At 42.9% G+C, this 20,174-nt stretch overlaps 1 protein-coding gene across 3 annotated transcripts in view; it reads right to left on the reverse strand.

Moving 5' to 3' along the window:
- Positions 1-20,174, reverse strand: part of HMGA2 (high mobility group AT-hook 2) — a 169,892-nt gene that overhangs the window by 10,733 nt on the left and 138,985 nt on the right. For all 3 annotated transcript variants that reach the window (XM_075080887.1, XM_075080888.1, XM_075080886.1), the window contains one exon: positions 12,716-12,748. In XM_075080887.1, the coding sequence (XP_074936988.1) occupies positions 12,716-12,748 (33 nt within the window). The remainder of the gene's footprint in view (positions 1-12,715; positions 12,749-20,174) is intronic.

A 20,174-nucleotide genomic window follows, 5' to 3' on the forward strand; every position in this document is an offset into this window, starting at 1 on the left:
ACGTCAGGGCAGATTTCTTAAATGCCTTTTGGCATCTGAGTATAGCAAGTGCCTTTTTGACCTAAGCAGGTCAAAACACTTTGAAAAAATCTGTTCCCCATGTGATTAAAAGGAGAGTGAAAATCTCCAGGAAAATCTCAGTACTGGTCAGAAGAATTTTGCAGGAAGCACCATTTAAAATCTGCAAAGCACAGACCTAAAGTGAAAATGGTGCTTGAAGCAATCGCGGGTGCTGTGCTAACACCAACAGAGACGCATTTTGTCTTGGAGAGCTTCAACCCTACAAGATGTAAACAGTTCTGGTGGGAAGGAAATAAAATATTAAGGAAAAGAAGGCAGCAGTGCTGTTAGAAACATATACAACTGAGCTGGACTAACCCCAGCTTTGAGAAGCTGCTCTTATGAACCTCTTGTGGAGGTTGTAAACTGGAGGGGTGGTAAACTGCTCTGCATTCACGCAGTATACCATGCTCCAGAGCCAAAAACCAGGATGGAGCATAAGGCAAGCAGAACCTCTAACAGTCGTCTCTAATCATTAATATGTATGTCCATAATTAGATGAAAAAGCAAAAAAAGGTGGACACAAATCTTTAAAAATCGTATGCTGTACAGTTCACTGAAATGCTGTGGGTCACTGCATTAGCTCTACTTTCTTGCGGCAGTGGAGATACCAAAGCCCAAAAGGATACTGGAGGCCACACAGGTAAACCTGAGGGAGTCTGCCTTCCTCGCAGACCCCTGTGGTGCTTGAAACAGCACCGATTTCTGTGCATATTTTAAGCTGAGCGACAGAGGAAGGACTGCAGTGAGGGTCTCCCAGAATGGATAAGGAAAAGGAGTGCTGGGACAGGCTTTGAAATGGAGGTTAAACCCACATCGTTTACCTTTTGTCCCGCCCACTCCGATTTTCGGACATGAAAAGGCGAATAAAGTAAGGCCTGTAAGATTTCTGCTATTCTCCTTTCTCCCTCCTACCCCCACTAAAAATGACTGCTTGTAACAGACAGGAAACAACTGCCAGAAGTTATTCACCTCCTTTATCACTTAAAAAAGCATTACAGCTTGGTCCACGGAACCACTGGCAACTGCGGTTTGGGAACAGCTATCTATCTGTAATGATAAATAATAAAATAAAGCGTCTTCCCTTTTGAATCCCAGCTGAGAGATTTTGCCAAGTGATCAAACTTGTCTGAACCTCGGAGCAGCAGCTTTGAAGTAATAAGAAAGAGATTGAAAACCTGCAGCCAAGAGCCGCACACACCTCATTAGGGCCCAGCCATGTGGTAAGGCCGAGCGGCAGCCGCCGGGCCCGGCCCCGCGTACCCACTGGAAGGGGGCTGTGGGAAGGGAAGATAAAAGAGCCTTTCACAGTGGAAGTGCACCAGTGACATTTTTACGAGCGCCAGCCCCGAGGCCCAGCAGCTCATGGCCATGCACACAGCCTGCGCCATGCTGCTGCCCGCCAGCATGGGCCCCGGGGCGGGCAGGGGCATGGGGGGGCTCTGCTGCTGCCCTCGCTCTTCCTCAGTCTCCCTTGGCTTTTCTCTTCTTTCTTTTTTTTTTTTTTTTTTTTTTTTTGTTTCTGGAGGAAAGAGTAACATACAGGGCTCTACCTTCCCCAGGTTGTGCTCAGAAAAGCCCCCCCGAAATGAGAAACATATTTCTGAAAGATAGTGAGCTGGGTTCTCTGATCTGGTTCAGCAGAGTTCATGTGAGACTTCATGGTATAATACAGCTAAATTATTTTTTGTCTTAAAAAAAAACAAATGAAAACAAAAACACTAAAGCTCAACAGAGTTGTAAAATGCTTTTTAAAACATCTGAAGAGTTTAATCACAGATCTTACCACACAGACACTGGTGAGGCTGTGTGCTGGCAGTACAGCAGAGTATTTAACTTTGAGAGCTGAAGTTCTGGGTTTAATTTTCAGTTTCAGACTAAACAGCAGGTCTGCAGTAAAAGGCAGGGTGACGACTCCTGAGCAAAACGGGGTAATAGAAATGCTTTTCTTGCAAACTTTACTGATTGTGTAACCATGGAGCACTTCTTCGTGCAGGCAAAAGCACAAAATCAGAGAAGTTTGTGTTGGTTTTAATAAACTCCCCCCCCCGTCCCCTCCCTTTTTTGACTGCAAAGAATTCTGCTGCTATTTTATTATGTAATGCTGCAGGCTAAAAATATATCCCTAATTTAAGCCATCTTGCCAATAAATCTACAAATACCAGGTAATCCAGAAAGGGTAGTTATGGTTTAATGACGTACTCTTCTTGTCATCTTAATATGTTCAACTCCTAAAGGATTTAGAGTGATGCATTTAAAGATTTTTCAATTCTTTAATATCTCCACACAATCTGGTGGAAACGGCAATAAAGTATGGTCCTTTTCAGCATGGAGCAGCAACCCAACTTTTCAAGTTCCATCTGTGCCATGATCCATGTTACCACAAGGCAAAGCTTTTTCTTTCTCTATGCAAGATAGTCTGATTCAAAGGGAGTAGGGCTGTCCAACTTAATAGATAGTGATTATTTTCTTTTGATTACAGAAACTTTTATGGGAGTTTCTTTTCCAGTTGAACACATCTATATACTATAATCAAATCAGAAAAGGTATCCTGGTGGAAACGTGTGTTCAAAACATGTTTTGTTTTAGGACCGAGACAGATTTACTGCAATTTATACCTCAATGTTAATCTATTCTCCTCTTCCTAAACATAAAAAAATAATAATATAAATTACAGTTAATGCCTTGCTATATAACACAGTTCTCAGGAGACTATTAAAGCGATGGGCGAGCTGCCTAACATACTCTATCTGCCTCTTTGCTGTTCTGATTTCAGTTTCCAGATTTTGCCTCAAAATAAGCATGAGAATCAGGGAAGGGGAGGGGGTAGAAGCCATTCACTGCCCTGAATCTGATATCTCCCAGGTCCTAGAGCTCACATGTCCCTTCCTTCCAGACTCAAGTCTGGTTTCAATGGAGTGCTCATTTTTCTTCCCACTAATCCTGACGTGAGATCAACCATTGGTAACTCTGTGAGAAATTAAATACCAGGATGTGGGAAATCTGAGATCTGAATTCGGGCAGAATGTGGGCGATTCATTTTTTTATTTCTCTCCTTCTCTTTTCCCATGGTTGTTTTGTGGCAAATAACTCTCCAAACCTAAGATCAGAGATCGGCCCTGAACAACGCAACTACATTGGCAGAGCAGAGCAAAGCAAAGGTACACTGGTAATATTATATACCTTTTTAATATAAGCAACAGTCATTTCTAAAGAGAATTTCAGTCAACATTTTCTGAAAACATTCTGGCATTTCCAGAAATGCCTTACAACAGGATCAGCAGCAGAATTTCTTCGTGGTGATGCTCACCATCTGCTGGAATAGACTTCATAAATAATTTAACATTTGTGGCACTGAGATCCCAATGAAACAGGATCCATGAGGTAGTTTGCTCTGGTGATGCGAGTGCTACAATGCCCAACGGTCAGGCAGTCATTTTGAACGGCTTTTTTCCCTCCTCAGTGAAAAGTACATTTATTTATTTAGGTCCTATGAAGATGAACTCAAAATGCTGCCAAACTGGACTGTCCGAAGATTTAGATTCTTCATGCACTGCTTAGCATTGTGCCGATGTCTGGAATCTGCTATCTACTCCTGTAGCACTCAATGTTAAGTACCTAGGAACATAATTCTCACTGCATAGTCTACTAAGAGGTTATGATACTCCCAAACCTTTTACTCTGTCTATAAACACAGCAACACCATGCTCACAATGTCCAATGAGCTACTGATGACCATGAACTCTGAACAGCCGCCCAGACAGCGGCCTGTCTGTCACAGCCAGTGCTTGCCAGCTGGGTGGCTTCACACCATCACAGCACTAAGTGACAGCACAGTGAGAGCACCAACGGAAGCGATACAGGATGGAAGCTCCACTGGGGAAAATGGTTTTAGAGTGTCTGTTATGATTTTATTTCATGCTGACTTTTATGAGTCATTTGCCTAAGTTGTCCTCTCTGAGCTGCAAGGGACGAGGCACATTTGTAGGTCCAGCCTATCCATCCCAGCCTTAATATTTGGCAAAGGTGTCACAAGCTGATGGGCTGCCCAGTGAGGCCAGATGTCACCCCAGGGTAGTATGGCAGCACTGATTTCACGGAACTAAATTCACCAAATTCCACAAATGCCCCATAGTGACTGACAGATTAGCTGTGAAACGCTGCTTCTTATTCTTCTATTCCAAGACTGTTATTTTGGGCAACAAGAGGACCTTATAAAATTTCCCAGATGTCATGGAAATCCCAGAATAAAATATAATGTTGGCTTCTTACTGCTTCCTTCCAGAACATGTTTAAAGAAATATATCAGTTAATAAGGGCTGAGCATACTGCTCTTTTCCCTAGCCAAATCTTTTTTAATAGTGCTGGTACAGTAATACTGTAACTGATCATCCTAGCAAATCATTTAACAGATTAAAAAAAAATGTATTTTCATTGGTCTTACCTTTGATTTTCATTGTGTTTACCTTATTGCACATCCATCATAGCATACCTCATTTTTAATGTACAGATTGCAACAGAATTTATGGTCCTGAACTGTCACGGCAAAGATGCAGCAATTTCTAGGAGTGGCTACATAGAAGGTTCATGGTAATCAGTGCAGCAGATGAGCTGGGTTACAGCCCTGGAGTATCTATTAATAATATATATGTCAGGAAATAGGGCATCGTTCCGTGACATCAGGCAGGTGTGGAGGAGCAACAATGATGCTGACTGTGAAAGATGCTGAGCCTTTATGAGAAGCTGAGGAATCAAGCTCTCAGCGAAGAGCACTTTCTTCCTGCACAGCCTTCTGACACACCTCATCTTTGTTAATTAACATTTTTCTTTCTCTAAGCATTTTTGTTGCTATAAGTCCAGAGGCTGATCATTCTGGTAGCTTCAACATTCTGGATATCTTTCTGGAAACATCTTAAAACAATCCAAATTTTCAGGGAGCCAAGTATTGCCTAGAATCCTGTATGTCTGTAAAGTAAGATACTGAAGTATGAACAGAACAGACTCTTGTTACTCTTGGAAATCTTGGCCAAAATGCATAGAATACGTATGCAAAAGTAGCACTGTTTAATTTACTCTTGACTGACATTACTTCAAACACTGTTCCCTGCCCAGCCATTTTCCTTAATGGTGTTTCCCAAGCACACATCACAAACCCTTTTCTTCTGGCTATCATTAGTGAGATATCAGTTCATGTCAAATTGGAGCCAAGTTCTGAACTGGATGGGATACATGCCTAAACAGCTTCCGTGGCCGCAACCATGGGGTCAAACACAAAGCCACCTTGTCCACAGCCATCTCCTGCCCATCGCAGGCTTCCTCCCCAAGGAGGGAGGGGAAAGAGAGGAGTTGGGGAGAGAGCAAGGAGCATTGCTGACTTAGGGAAATCTTTTAGCTTACCCCTTTGGCCTCCAGCCTTCTGCCACGAACTGCTGCACCTGCTCCAAGTGCTATGCATGGAGTGTTTCAAAAGCTGTAGTCCCTGAATGTTTCTATGTGCTTTTAGGGACAGGTCTTGCCCAGCACACAGGGAAAGAGCAGTGGCCTGGGAGCCTGTCTGTATTGAATGGGCAAATGTGTGACCAGAGCTGCATTCAGAAAGCTGCCTCCTGCTCTAGGGCTTGTCTCACGGGAATTAAATGTTGCATACCTGAACACTTAAAATAACCTTTTTTTGCTCTTGTTCAGAGCTGAAGGCTCCTCCTGTGTTGTGCTACGCCAAGGCACTCCTGCTCTTCGACTGACTCAGAAACTGGCTGAAAAGGACACGTCTCCAAGCGTCACGTTGCAGCAGGCAAGACTCTCAGTCCCACAGACAGTCCCTGACAAGCCATGAAGCAAAAATATCTTGCTAAGTCTGATTCCTTTTTAGTCACATCAAATCATGAATGTGTGCACTCTCATAACTCCCTTATGCAAGAAGGGAGCACCAGCACCTCCGTTTTAGCAGAGGGGGACTCAAGGCACTGAGAGGCTTGCCTAAAATGGGACTTGTACACTGCAGTGCTCAGCACTAACGGCTTCAAAGGAAGCAAGAGGCTTACCCAGCACAGTGCTGACCGGGGCGTGTCTGCTCCTTAGGCAGGGTATGGGGGCATGGGGACAGGTACCTCAGCCTGCCTTGCAGGCCACTGGTATGCTAAACAAGGGGATGCATAAATTAGTCAGCAGGAAATCTTTAACAGATGTGACCATTCAAAATCCTGTTTCTTTTCTGAACCCAGGCATTGCCCAGCAGCACTGAGGCCAGTGCTGTTGTGAAGCTGGGACTCAACCAAACGGTCTTCCTCTTGGTTGTTCGCTCAGTGGCTCTTCAACCTTTGAACCATTAGCTGCACTGTGTCCCAGGTTCAGCAAGTGGCATGGAGAACAATTCTCTCTTGGCATCCTGGAGCACTGCTGCGATGAGAAATGGGGCTGCCGCTCAGGTGACCTACTTCCAGAGCAACTCCTGCAGCCACCATGGTCGTATTAGAAGCAGGCTACCCCAGCTCCTCTGCAATGCTCATGCCAATCTTACACTCATTTTGGTATTTAGGTGTAGCCTCACTGAATTATGTTATTCAGAGTCTATTCAGTTATGTCATATAAAAATATAAAATAGTATATTTATATATTATATTAATAAATTGTGATAATGGATAAATATAATATGTATAAAATATAATATAGTTATAATTAAGAAAATATTTGCTGTCAGAAATAACTGACTTCCTCTTCTAGCCTTCATCCTTTAGTACAAGTTAGTGCTTCATCTGTTCATAGAACTGGTAATTGCAACTTCTATATTTTTCCCCAGTTTTTTGTTGTTGTTGTTGTTGTTTTTATTTTAAAAAACTGTTCTTTTGGGTTTTTTTTTTTTAGTCATCAGACAAACTGTTCAGTCTCCCTGTCACAATAAACCAATTGCAAAAGAAGAGTGAATATGTCTTCCTTTGGAAACCACATCATGCAGTTGTCACCATGTTGCCTTGGAAGGAGAAGGAAGGTAAGGACATAAAGCCCAGCACCCTCCACGAGACTCCGTCTACTGCATCCATGAAGAAAACAAGAGACTTTCCTGATTTTTTTAAAATCAAATTCCAACCTCTCCCAGAGCAATGGTAGGTCCATTCCTGCAGTTCAGGCATCTACCTAATTTCTTAATAATTCTGGCTGTAGTCCACAAGTTTGGTATTATTCTGTTTTTTTCATTTTACACCAAGTAATTCTTTCAGGTTGCTTGAAATATAAATAGCAGAACTGGTAACAATGAAACATAATTTTCAAATCAGAGCCATTTTTCATAAGACTTCCCATGACATTTTTATCTGTTTGTTAAAATGATGTTTTCCAATCAGAAAAAAATGTTTCCAGAACACTCAAAAGCAAAATCTGGAAGGATTTTGCAAAGCAAGTGTTCAAAAACCAAAATCAAACCCTATTTTGATTTTAAAAACCCAGTCCCCAAGTGATCATAATATTGTGAAGCTTTGGAAAAACAAAAATTCCAAGGACACCTATGGGGAAAAGGATCAATAAAAACAGGTTATTTCATCATGAAGCTATTTATGCAAAACCTCTGACCAGTTCCAACAAGCATCGTCCCCCTGTCTGGTGGTGGTGGGAGGCAGGGGACTGAGCCAGAGAGCCCTGCAGCAGGTCTGGGGCCCAGCCCCACTGGGAAAGCTTTGGGCAGCTCCACTGGGACCACGCTCCACAAGGGGAGGTGCAGTGAGTGGGTTGATGGAGCTGTGATATGCCCTTGCTTGGTGCATGTGCACATGGTACCGAGGGCCTCCAGCACGTATAAGATGCTTACTATCACTGTCTTTGGGAAAACATTCAGTATTTGCTTTAAAAATAACAATAATAAAAGAATGGTAACAGCCTTTCAGAGGATGTTCTGGACTGGTGTGTATAACATGTGCCCTACTCTGAAGTATAAAATTCCACGTACCCTTGGAAAATAAAGTTTTGTCCCCCTGGGATCTGACAACTTTCTGACTCTCCATATCAGTAAATACAGAAAAAGTACATGACATACAACCCAGCTTGCTGGATGCAGTGGGAAGAGCAATGAAATCCCAGGGCACCAGGTCAACCTCCAGGGCAGAGGTTTTTCAATGTTTCTACAGCCAAGGCTCGGTTGAGTAAGGCTGCAATATTCCCAGCTCGGCAGGAGACAGGGTGGGCTTGGACAGTGGCACACGCTTTCTCAGATGTGTATGGGTTCAAAGGACCTGCCATCCTGTCTGTGACACTGGAAGCTGCTTTTTCAACCTGCTAAAGTGGATCTCTCAAGTATTTCTACCACATTTCTCTCTGGGATTTCCCAGAAGGGAAAAAAGTAAATCCACATGTGGTGGCTAGCACGTATGCAGAACACCTGATGCTTGTGAAAATACAGATTTTTTGCATGGCACAGAGAGGTGATGCAGGATGTGCACTGTGGGCCCACCAGCCAGGGTGTCCCAGCATGTCGGACCTGCCGCACAATGACCACAGGTCCTGGGCTCAGCTCTACTCACAGTGTCTGCTGCTTTTGGGTTGCGTATGAGTATGTGAATCACAGCTGTAAGCTCCTGAGCTGCAGAGCCTGTCTGACGCTTGTAGCATTTACTGTGTCCTACACTGAGTAGGCATATGTGATGGATGCAGCTGGGGAACACATATAACTTGAGGTTGTGAGGTATATATATATTGTGACTAATTAACATGCATAACTTTATTGATACCAAGACTAGGAAATCAGTAACAGGAAAAAAATACAGCAAATCTGCGTTTTCTGTCCTATGCAAAATAACACTTTCCTTCTTAGCTTTTATTCTTGTTGGAATTTGATTTTTGGGGATGTTATTTTTAATAGCATCTAATGCATTTAGCATTTGGTAGAAAAGTACGCTCTATGTGTACTTTTCTGACCGATACACTGTCTTCCTGACTGATAAGCTGTCTTTTTGAATGATATGCTGTCTTTCAGACTCAGATGCAAAGGATTTGCAAGGATTTGACATTTTAATAGACCTCCCAAAGAGATTATAAGAAGATTTTCAAAGGGCTGTTCTACACTCACAGTATTTCTTCTCTCCAGAAATGATAAAAATAAAACATGTCATGTTTCCAGAAAACTTTGATAGCTTTCATGATGCTTTCCTAAAAATACCTATTTCCTTTGTATTACTTAAGAGTGTCTCTCCCCCATATGGCTGAGGTTACAGCTGCTACAAATAGCCTAAAAATGAGAAAATGGAGAGATTCCTACTTCTATTTGGACTGCTTATTTGCATCCCTCAGTAAGACTGTTACTACATCATGCTTCTAAGATCTGGCTGTCCATTCTTTGGAGGGAGAGCGGATTTCAAAGGAGTGTCTTGTTTTTGATGTTCAGGCACATGTTTATGTGAAGGTGCTAAACTTACTGATGTCACGCATTTAGGCTGGCTATCTTTTCCGCATTTCCCCAAGGAAGTGTGAGAGTATGCATCAGTGATCATCACAAAGATGTGTACAGACCACAGTATTTAAAGGTTTGTATTAATGATATGGGGGTGTAGATTTCCAGTGGATTTTACTGTTGCATTTACCAGCTGTGTGATGGTAAATCTTCAGAGCTCTGGGGATGTTTGAAGATATTTCAGAAGTTTATATAGGCATCTGTATGGCCCTAAACTGGACAGCAGATAGCCATAAAGAGGTTTAGAGCATGGCAGAGGCCTGTACGATGCTTAAAATTTGGGAAACAATGATGGGAACAGAGCTGTTATTCATAAAATGAGGATTTTTATCTCACTCTTTCTATATTTTTAAAAATTACATAAACCCAAGAGGCACAGGTACTAGCAACGGTAACAAGAGCAATGGTGATGTAAACTAACCTTCATAGAAATTTTTGAGAATACACCAAAATCCAAGGCATGGATCTCAGGAGCAAAACCTGACCAAGAGTTTCTGCCCCTTTTACCAAGGCAGGCTGGGGTAACACACTCGCCATCAGACAGCAGTTCCCAACTGTAACCTCTTACAGTCCCCACTGATGAAGAAAGGATACATTTCTAACTTAATCCAGACTGCCACATGGTAAAGCCATCTGGGAGGATATTTTGAAGGAAACAGATGGAAAAGGAAGAGATTCCTCAGAATGTAGTGTAAGATTTACATTATCCTCCATGAACTTCCATGTAGTCCCCATGTTTATATAATTTATCACTATTTCCTTAGACAGCTCAGATTAGGAAGCCTGCATGACCTCATGTTCTTCTTGTTAATTCTGAGCCTGAACCTCCCTCCTTTAAAGGGAAATTCAGTAGTGTAAAAAGGAGGAAGGCAAACAGACTTCAGTGAAACCCAGCAGCATGAAGTTTCTGACTGTCCCAGGAATTACACTATTTCACTTCCTCCTTCTTTCAGCCTTGGAAGACACTGTCAATGGCACTTGCTCACAGCAATAATTTTTGTTCTCTGCCATGCACCCACACCCAACAAAACCGCAATGTTGTGCTAGCATAAGCGTGGGAGCAGGGCCTATTAAAACCAGGAAGGGATAAAGAGAAGTCAATGATTTCACTGAACATCCCTCAGGCCAAAGATTTTTTTTTTTAAAAAAAAGAAATTTTCTCTGAGTGAAGACATGACACACAAATAATTTGAAGAGTAATTTCACTAGTTGTGTTGTGATGACTGGGGATTTCTAAAAAGCCCTCTCTCTGCTTCCATGCATTCTTCTGTGCCTCCTCATTTTCTATACAAACATTTCCATTACTAATGGGAGTGTCAAAGGGCCTTCTTTTCTCTCTCTCTCTGTCTCTGACCATGGAGATGCTGCTGAGGCGCCATGCAGCAGTGGCTGCATACAGCTGGCTGAAGCACCCTACAGCATTCCCACCAGAGTCACTGATTTGGGAAAGAAGGGGTGGGAAGGTCCATACAGAGAACTTTGGTGCTTTGGTTCAAACATCTACATCGTTTCACCATCAATTAAATCTGCAAGGTCCGCTTTTTGTCCCCAGCCCAGCCTCAGTCACAGTGATTTCTTCCTCTCTTGTGCTAGTGGTCACAGTCCATTAGTGTTCAAACAACACACTCCCAGGAGTAAGTGCCTGGGGAGATCCGAGACCTAGTGGCACCACTCACGCCATCAGCAGCAATGGCTTCTGCCAGGCTAGGCTGGAAGCAGAGCCACCAGCTCTAGACCCCTTTATCCTGATGACCCCAGTGGGGATGAGCTGTGCTATGTACCAGGGGAAACTGCAACACAAACAGCCCCTGGGAGTCTTTGCCTCCCAGATTTGGCCTCCTTTGCACAGCAGGGTTTAGGCCTCCCTGTCTCTCAGGTGCCATGGAGGAGATGGCTGGCTTTGTGCCCACCACCAGATTTACTACCGTGTTGTAGTGGGAATAGCCTGATTGTGGCCATAACAGTTCAAGGATGTAAGCAAGACCAGGGAGAGGAAATATCTTTTATTAGAACAACTTGGTGTGTTTTGATTTGTGTGGTGTAGTCAGAAGGTTATAGATGGTAAGTCCTTGGGGACTGACGTTGTGTTTCTTGCATAAGCTGGCCTAATAAAAGACATTACCTCTCCTTGCAGAACTGACCTCACTTGAAAACGCTACTGCATTCATCCTGTATGTTATCTCAGCCATTCAGAGATGTTAATATTATTGCCAGTGCCATGGATTCATCCTTGCTGCAACTGTATTGATTTCTTTTGTAGAAACCCAATTACTGCACATGCTTTGGAGAGTTACATCTTTTCACCCCTCCAGCTCACAACTAGGATGCTTTCTCTTTCTTATGTAACAGCTACTAATTCAGATGACAGTAGGCATTACAATAATGTACACTGTGCAATAATGTATTAAAACCATGAGGTGGAAAAACAAAAGTATTATTCTCTTCTGAAAGCAGACCTCTTTCCAGAAAAGCAATGAACACTTTATGCTCTTGACTCAGCAATCATTCATATGCACCAAGGTTCGGCAGCACAGCCCATGGACCCTGCTGGGTAGGGATAGACCTGCTCTCATGCCAACAAGCTGGTGCCTATGTAACAAAGTGGAAGAGTTAGGATGTTGGGGTTTTTTAACATGGGGTGGGCTGGGGAAAGAACATGGAGGCGCTCATAAATGCAATGTTTGACCAGTTTCATGACACCCTAGCTTGCACTTTGTCCAAGAAGAATAATACCTTCCAACAGAAGAAGTTCAAATGGGGTGTTAGTCTTTATGGTGGATCCAGTCTAGTTGCCAAGTTCAGCCTATTTTATTTTGTGGATTGAGAAACTCCGTTAGACCACTGTGAAGAGTTTCATACCTGTGCCCCATCCTTGCTGTAAGCAGTCCCCAGCTACCCCACGTTCAGGACACATGGAGATACCTATCACATGCCAGACTTGTACCAGATGTGTGCGTGCATGCACCTGCATTCTCATCGCAAGGTGGCCGCTGCAGAAAGAGGACATTTCTGAGCAAGCATTGTCCACTGCTTCCTCCTCTCATTTCCAAGGAACACTCCATGAATTGTTCTGGTGGTTGTGCCTAGCAAGCCAACGGCAGTCCCCCAGCTCATGAGACTGATGTATTTCCCTTCATTCTTTACAGTAAAGGAGACCAGTTTAAATATTGAAGAATTATTTTGTTTAAAGTAGTCTAAAAAATCTAAATTAGCTTTTCTTACCTGAGCAGGCTTCTTTTGAACCACTTGTTGAGGCTGAAAAGTAAAACAAAAGCACAGTGAGAAACAAAATTCACTGAGGTCACTTAACTGTGGTTTTACAGATGCTGTAAAAAATGTTTTCAGCAATAGAAACAAAACACAGGCAAAGCCCACATTCAGAAATGGACAGATGAACATACCCAGCTTTCACACCCAGCCTCTCCTATACCTGTCTTTTACCTTGCTCTGAAGTAGTCCAGACTACTGTGGATGCAGAGGAGTATGTTATATTTGTAAAACTAAAAGCAAGGTGAAATCTAATTTCGTATGTTACATCTTTCTATGGTACTCCTAGATTTACTTTGCTGTACTACTTATCAGACAGTGAGAGTGGCCTGATATTATAACCAGATTTTGTTGTCTCCACTGATGCTGTTCACTCTCTCTCCACACTCTTTCACCTGTGAGTGGAGTGTCCTGCTGTGGGGAAGCCCTCCTTCCTGGCCATGAGCAGGAACACAGCTCAGGCAGAGAGGTGAGGCTTCCTGCTTGACCAAAGCCATCCCTGCCGAAGCTAGAAGGCTGGGATGGGCAGCAGTTCCAGCCCTGGGAAGGTCTGATTTGGGGCCTCTAGCTGAGTGAAGGCCATGCTGTGCTGACCCTTGTGAACCTGTTGACATTATTTCGGGGGTGCCCATCACCAGGCTTGATGGGCATGGGGCAGGGACAACTGGAGACTGTGTACGCCTGCCTACATGGGACCTGATGGCGCAGCCATGGGCTGCTCAGCAAGTCTTCCTCCTGGCTGCTCCTACCCAAGAATGGGAAACATAGTCCAGACAAGAGTGAGGAGATCCACCAAGGTGCCAGTGCCCTTCATCCCCATCCTGGGGAGGAGGAGGACTACTGACTAAAGAACTAACACAGGCACACTAAAAACACACCACCACCACGTAGGTGATGGGATGACCTGTGTGGATGCTAGGAGCAGCATGGAACAGTAAGACCACAGATAAAGGATGAAATCGTGACACCAAGAACACAAAAGGGCATTTCTTACTTCAGTGGGGCAAAGCTGCTGCCTCCCCCCAGCTTTCTCTTTTCCAAGTATATGAATTGCACCCAATGATTTTCTTCCTGCCCTTCCTTCCTGGCTGTTCCTAATCCCAGCCGTGATTTTAGTGCCTCGCTTGGGCAGAAGCCAACATGCTGTCCCTTTGCATAGCCAAAAACCTAATTTTCATGACAGTGTAGTAGGAAATAACTGGAATATTTCTGAATAAACAGTTTAGTGTAACTGGCCTTTCAGAGCAATATTTCAGTCAGAAGGATCAATGAAAATGTAAATTAAATGTAACTGATTCAATTCAGACTGCCCACCACAAGCGTCCCATTTTAACAAGAGATGCTTTGTTTATTTTCAGTCTTTTTCTAATTCAGTGGAATCCTACTGCTGTTATATTTTGGTATCTGTGCCTCAGGCTCCAAGTTCTGCTCTCAAATAAATATGAGAAAAACCCCCATGTGATGACAGGGTCCGTCTTTAAACTTCAGGGTGGACCCTTTTCCATTAAATTCCCTTGCAATGGAGAAGCTGTTACAAAGGCACAGATTTTACTGATGCCTCCTCCAGGTGGACTGCAAGCCCTGAACTCATTAATGGACATTTGCTGCCCTCAGACAAAGGAATGATTTGTTTCCAAGGGATCCCTCATAATTACAGAACTCATTGAGCTCTTCAGTAATCTGTCACTAGTGCTTCTCTGCTTTATTTTCTTTTTTAGCCTGCTGATTACACCTGTACACATGTTTACTCCCAAACCACATGAAATCCACAGACATTCTTAGAGGCTGTCTGTTTTCTCCTGCTCAGAAATCCCCATATATTTTTGGCTGTGCACTCTGCATTCATGTGACTCTCACACACTGTAGCTCAATGAAATCTTCTGAAAGAGCTGCCAACACACCAAATTTTCCATGAATTAGGTCCTGACACTTCAATGAGAGAAAAGACAATGTCTGAAACAAGGCCAGCTCTGGCTTTCTGCCTAGTATGTGTCACAGTAATTCTACCAGCTGCCCTTCTACACAGCACTTCATACTTTTCAGACCACCAAAAAGCCCCTTGAATACTTTCAGTGATAGCTGGAGCTCAAGCTGCCAGTATGTTTTCCCAGCCTCTGGCCCCCAGTGGCTCTGGACTGGACCTAGAAAGTTTTTTGTGTGTGTTTGTTTTGTTTTGTTGTTATTTTTATGAATGGCTTTTGCAGGGGATTCTGACTCCAGCACAATCCTATCCAACCATTCATAAAAAGCAGAGGGAAAATATTGTACTTTGCCCAGTTGGAAACTGTCTCTGATACTGACCAAGGCTTTCAAGAATCTTAGTCATTCAAGACCTTTGCTATCGTAGTGCTTCATGTTGAGAGCTCCCTGGCAGTGCTTGCTTACAGCCGGCTAGGTTTCCAGTGGATTTGGGATCTGGAGTTCAGCGTGTGTTATGTTTTCTCCCTTAAATGGAAGAAGCACAGCTATAGAAGCTCAAACACAGGGCTCAGCCCCTCAGCCGATATTAATGGCACACACCACAGGCACGCCAGGAGCCGTGCCCACTCGTGCCATGCTGAGGGCTCCAGCTTGTGGCGGCTGAATCACTGCAAGTGCTGGTTTTCAGGGGCATTGCTTTTCCTGCATCAGCCTGGCTGCGTGGGAGAGCTACCTGGACGAATGCAGGCTGGATAAATCCAGCAAGGTCCAGCCCTGAGAGGACTGCAGTGTCTGCTCACTTAGGTCACCCCAAACAAGAATTGAGGTGTACAGGCATAATGAGAGATTTCCTAAGCACCTCCTTTCATTACTTTAACTGTTGTGGATGTGATGCCTTTGGAAACTTCTTGACACACTATGGATACAAACGCTCAACTCGCTAAGCTTTGTGTTCACTGAGTTAAAAGACCTTTTCAGGGCTTCAAAGGAGGCACCTCTGATTCAAAAGAGTGTTGCAACTGCATGTTCAACTAGCTGGAAAGAAAGAGGATCTGTCTTGGTTATAGAAAAGACTGGAACCATAAAAAAGCCAAGGACAAGAGACTTTAAAGAGGTGCTTTGGAGCAAAATAAAGTTGTACGCAAGACATGAGAGCTCTGAACTATTATGTATTCCCCCAGGAGCTTGCAGAGTAAGATGGCAGGCCTTCTGCTTTGCCAGAGGCTTTCTCACTTACGTCAGTGGTCATATGTAAGGGGAGCCTCGTGCAACACAAGACTTTCACTTTTTATTTTTATCTTAAGTTTAAAAACCAGTTATTGTATACTGACTGTGTATCATCTGAAATTCCATATGCTTGGAAGCAAAATTCAGGCTTTTTTCCATTATATGCAAGTACAAGTCAGCCTTAAGTAGCTTTCTTAAATCTGTATGAGACAGAAAGAACAAGTGACAGCGTTGGAAAAACCCTATGACTGTGTCATTCAGATGTCTATCACACAAGAACAAATCCAAAGTACAGCAGAATTTGTTTTACTATGTTTAAACCATTAAGTATGTGAGCTGAGGCAATAGATAATAATATAGAACTTCATGGTAAGATTCCTAACTTTGAACAGAAAAAAACTAAATGACCTGGAGAGGAAAGTACACAAAGCTTTTGGTGATTTAATCTTCTCTGTAAGTTTTGGGTGTTCAAAGCCCAACTCTTTATCTTCTACAACACACTTCTTCCACTCCTCCTCTGTCACTTCCACCCCCCCCTTTTTTTAAATTTTCGAATTCTGTTACTTTACTTTTTGTCACTATCTTAGATGCATCCTTATAGCCTATACAGACACCGGTTAAACTATTTCTTTGCCTCCTATAAGAGAACAAAAGAGTAGCCTCATGTGATGAGTCCATATTAATCTTGTACCAGCAGTCAAAAGTTGTATCAAATTCAATTTGTCACACTCCTAATTCGCTGGTGTACTCCTTCTTACCCTGTGACTTTTCATATCATTATAAAAATAAGGAAGGATAAGGGTAAGTTTATGTCAACTAGTATGAGCAATGCTGGAACACATTTTTAATGGTCAGGGCTAAAAGCACTGGTCTGAATGCAAATCATCCCCTGACTGCTCTGCCTGAAGCTCCAAGGGCAAGCTGCACACTTACAGTGCTCCTAGATTTTCTGTTCATGTCTTCCTCTTCAAACCGAGTATTATGAAGATGTTTGACTGATGCTTCTTGGCAACAGTGACCCTATTTTATTCCCACAGCTTGACACAGGCAAGACATTCGCATGGAGGTAGCTCTGCTGGTGAGACTAAATGACCATGATGGAAACTAATACCCAGTTAGGATGACATTTATAGCACTGACAGATCGGTGTTGTGGGGAGATCATTAAAATAATTTCATAGGTCACCCGAACACTTGTAGTTCTAAATTAAAAGATGAGTAAAACCATATTTAGTCTTTTTGTCTACATATCCTCAAAAAATCAGGAAGTTCATATTATACCAGTTGAAACCAATATAATCCAAAATAAATCATGTCTTCCAAGCAGTTCCATATGACAGCAGAGTAACTACTGTTCTGCCCTACAGCTTTAATTGGTTTGAGTCCAGCCTTTTCCTCCCTCTTCCAGCACAGAGTGATATAACACTGGGACCAGGAGCCCACACAGCCTTCAAGAGAGCCCTCGCCTCTGGGCTAAAGCTACTTTCAGCTTGATGGCCATCAACAGGGATCCACCCCATACTGCATAGGACGGTGCGCCTGCCATTCACCTCTCTGATCCAGGTATGCTCATGGCTTGATTTAGAAATTATCTTCCTTTTGAGGGGGTAGCAGAAATGCTTTTTTTTTTTTTTTACACCATCAATAGCAAGGGGGGGATGCCCTCTCTGCCCAAGCAGGACTGGCTTGTGTTTTGGAAGCACAGGTCATGAATTCTCCTGCCTCCATTGCATGTTTGCAGTCAACTGGCAACCATGGCGTCTGTGTACGCACACTGCTGTGGGTCATTAGGATCTAACAGCAAAACCATCTGGCCCTTAGAGTTCAAAGGAGATTTCACAGTCCTCTGTGCAGTCTCATAAATGAGGCTAATAGTAATCTGTGGAGAATTTTGGCAAAATCTGTGGAACTTTTATTCTTTATTTTCTATCCTACTTGGCACTCCTCTGAGTTTTTAATACCAAATACAAAGTCAGGTCATTCAAAAAATATTTATTAGCTTATTAAACTGACCTCCCCTGACTGCTGCTGGAAAACCCTGCAACATCTCAGGAACTGCACCAATAACTTTAGCTGATGACAAAGTAAATAGTACTTCTATTCCACTTGTGGAGGAAAGCAGAGAGCATCAGAGTTTTCCAAGTACACAAAGTGACTTTTAATATTTATTTGACTGGCAACAAAATTTTGTATTTTAATTGGTGAATTCAAAACACACTGCTTCAAATGACTCTTTTTGTAGCCTGAAAATTCAGTCACTGGCACATACATCCAGTTAGGTATGTATATACCCCATGGAAGTCAAACAACTGACTTCAGCAGGGTTAGGATTTCACACGTTTTATTTACAGAAAGCTACCTTCACTATAAAATGTCTGTAAGTTGCTACATTTGCATTGGTTTTATGTTTGAGAGGATAAAAACCATGAAAGAAATGTAATAAAAATAAAATTCTTTTTTCTTTTGTGCTCACATAACTCATTATTTTTCAGTTGCTTTGAGCCAGCCTTCCTCACAGAGGTTGATCTCCCACCGTTACAGATCTTGGCAAGTACAAATTTAATGGTTAGAACAGGAAGGGAAAACCCATAATTTTTCTTCAACTGCTAGCTAAACTGGTAGTTCAAGCACAACAATACCCCGATGAGTTTATCAAGGATATAATCAAAATTCAAAGCACAGTAGCTGTCAGTTCAGTGCTCTTGATAGATGATGTTAATTTTTGTAATGTTTCAGCCAGTATTGATTACATTTCCATAAAATAGTACTGCAGCTTATGAAATACCCATTTAATGGGCCTTGTGTCTCTGGGTCAATACTACAAGCAAAGTTTAAATTGGCGTACTCAGCTAAAATCAATATAGTTTGGCAGCAGGAGGATCTGTTGTTGATAACTGCTCTTCTTCAGAGTCACCACTGCTCTGCTGGATTCCTCTGTTACTTCATTATCATCCATCATGTATTTGATAAGCTTTCCTGATGCATTTTGCTCAGGTTTAGTTCAGCACCCTGCGTATTTTTCTGCTAAAATATTAAGAAGCAATTTCTGCCTTTCAGAATAATTCCAGTACACAGTTCAGCAATGAGGTTTTCTTGATATGCACCTAAGGAAACATAGGCTGGCTCCTTTGTCTGGCAAACGTCATATGTATCTCTCTATTTATAACTCTCTACACAGACAGACTATTGAGAAAGCCAAATGGGAGGTTCCAGTTATTCTTAGTTACAGCATAAGAAAAAACCTACATTGCAGTAGTCAGAAATAAATGGTAAGTTATATGCAAAGAAACCACCCTCATGATTCAGGGATATAAACTGATCAGAAACTACTTAGCTTTATACCTTACAGACTTCTCCACACAAATAACTATTGTGCAACTGTTTATCTCCAGACTATCTTGTCTGTTTCAATACAGCAACCCCTGTGTTCACCATGCATTTCTCTTGGCCCATGTGGAAATGATTTCTGGTCGCTACTAAACAGGCTAGATTTTAATTGATGACCTAGAGGTGAAAAGCACTGTATCACATTACCATCCGGTTCCAACTTTTTGGTTTGCCTCTCTTCTTGCTCAGGCACCTCCTGCCGTACGGACTGAAAAACCAGGGGCAGTTCCTGCTTCAGGGGCATTGCTGGTGGTACCACTGATGGTGGCTGCATGGAGCTGATCAGTGCTGCGGGACTGTCGTCGGTGGGCTCATCTCTGGACTTGACTGCCAGGACCTCCCAAATTCCCCTGACTTTTGCACTAGCCTCCAGTGAAATAACAGAGTAAATAGAGCTCTAAAGTCCCAAACCAGACAACCGTCTGCAAAACCTGCTACTTCAGTGGTTTTGCTCAAAATATAACTATTGTCAGGTAACATTTCTCTGTCTGGCCTCGTATGTTCATTAGGCTCCTCATTTTAAGGTCATAAAGGCCTTAACTCATACAGTAACAGCGTCCTTGTGTCATTTAGAGACTGGAAAACATTCACAGCCCATTTTCTACAATGTAGGCTTAAATAAGATCAAGCTCATTTCCAGGCCTATGAAAACTTCTGCCAACAACAGGCCCAAGCCTAGAGGCAGGGATGGAAGAAGACTGAAGTGGCAGTGCTGGAAAACAAGGGGTACAGTGCTCCATTGGGCAGCCCTGGGACTGAAACTGTTTCCGAGTAGTGATGGGTGGCAACTCTGCCCTCTGCCCCATGTCTCCACCACAGTGGTGTTGCAATGGCCATGCTACAGCCAGAGCTGCACTTCTTCAAAAGAGCTCCTGAAGCAG

The sequence above is a fragment of the Phalacrocorax aristotelis genome, chromosome 1, assembly GCF_949628215.1.
Source record: "Phalacrocorax aristotelis chromosome 1, bGulAri2.1, whole genome shotgun sequence".
Taxonomy (NCBI): Eukaryota; Metazoa; Chordata; class Aves; order Suliformes; family Phalacrocoracidae; genus Phalacrocorax; species Phalacrocorax aristotelis.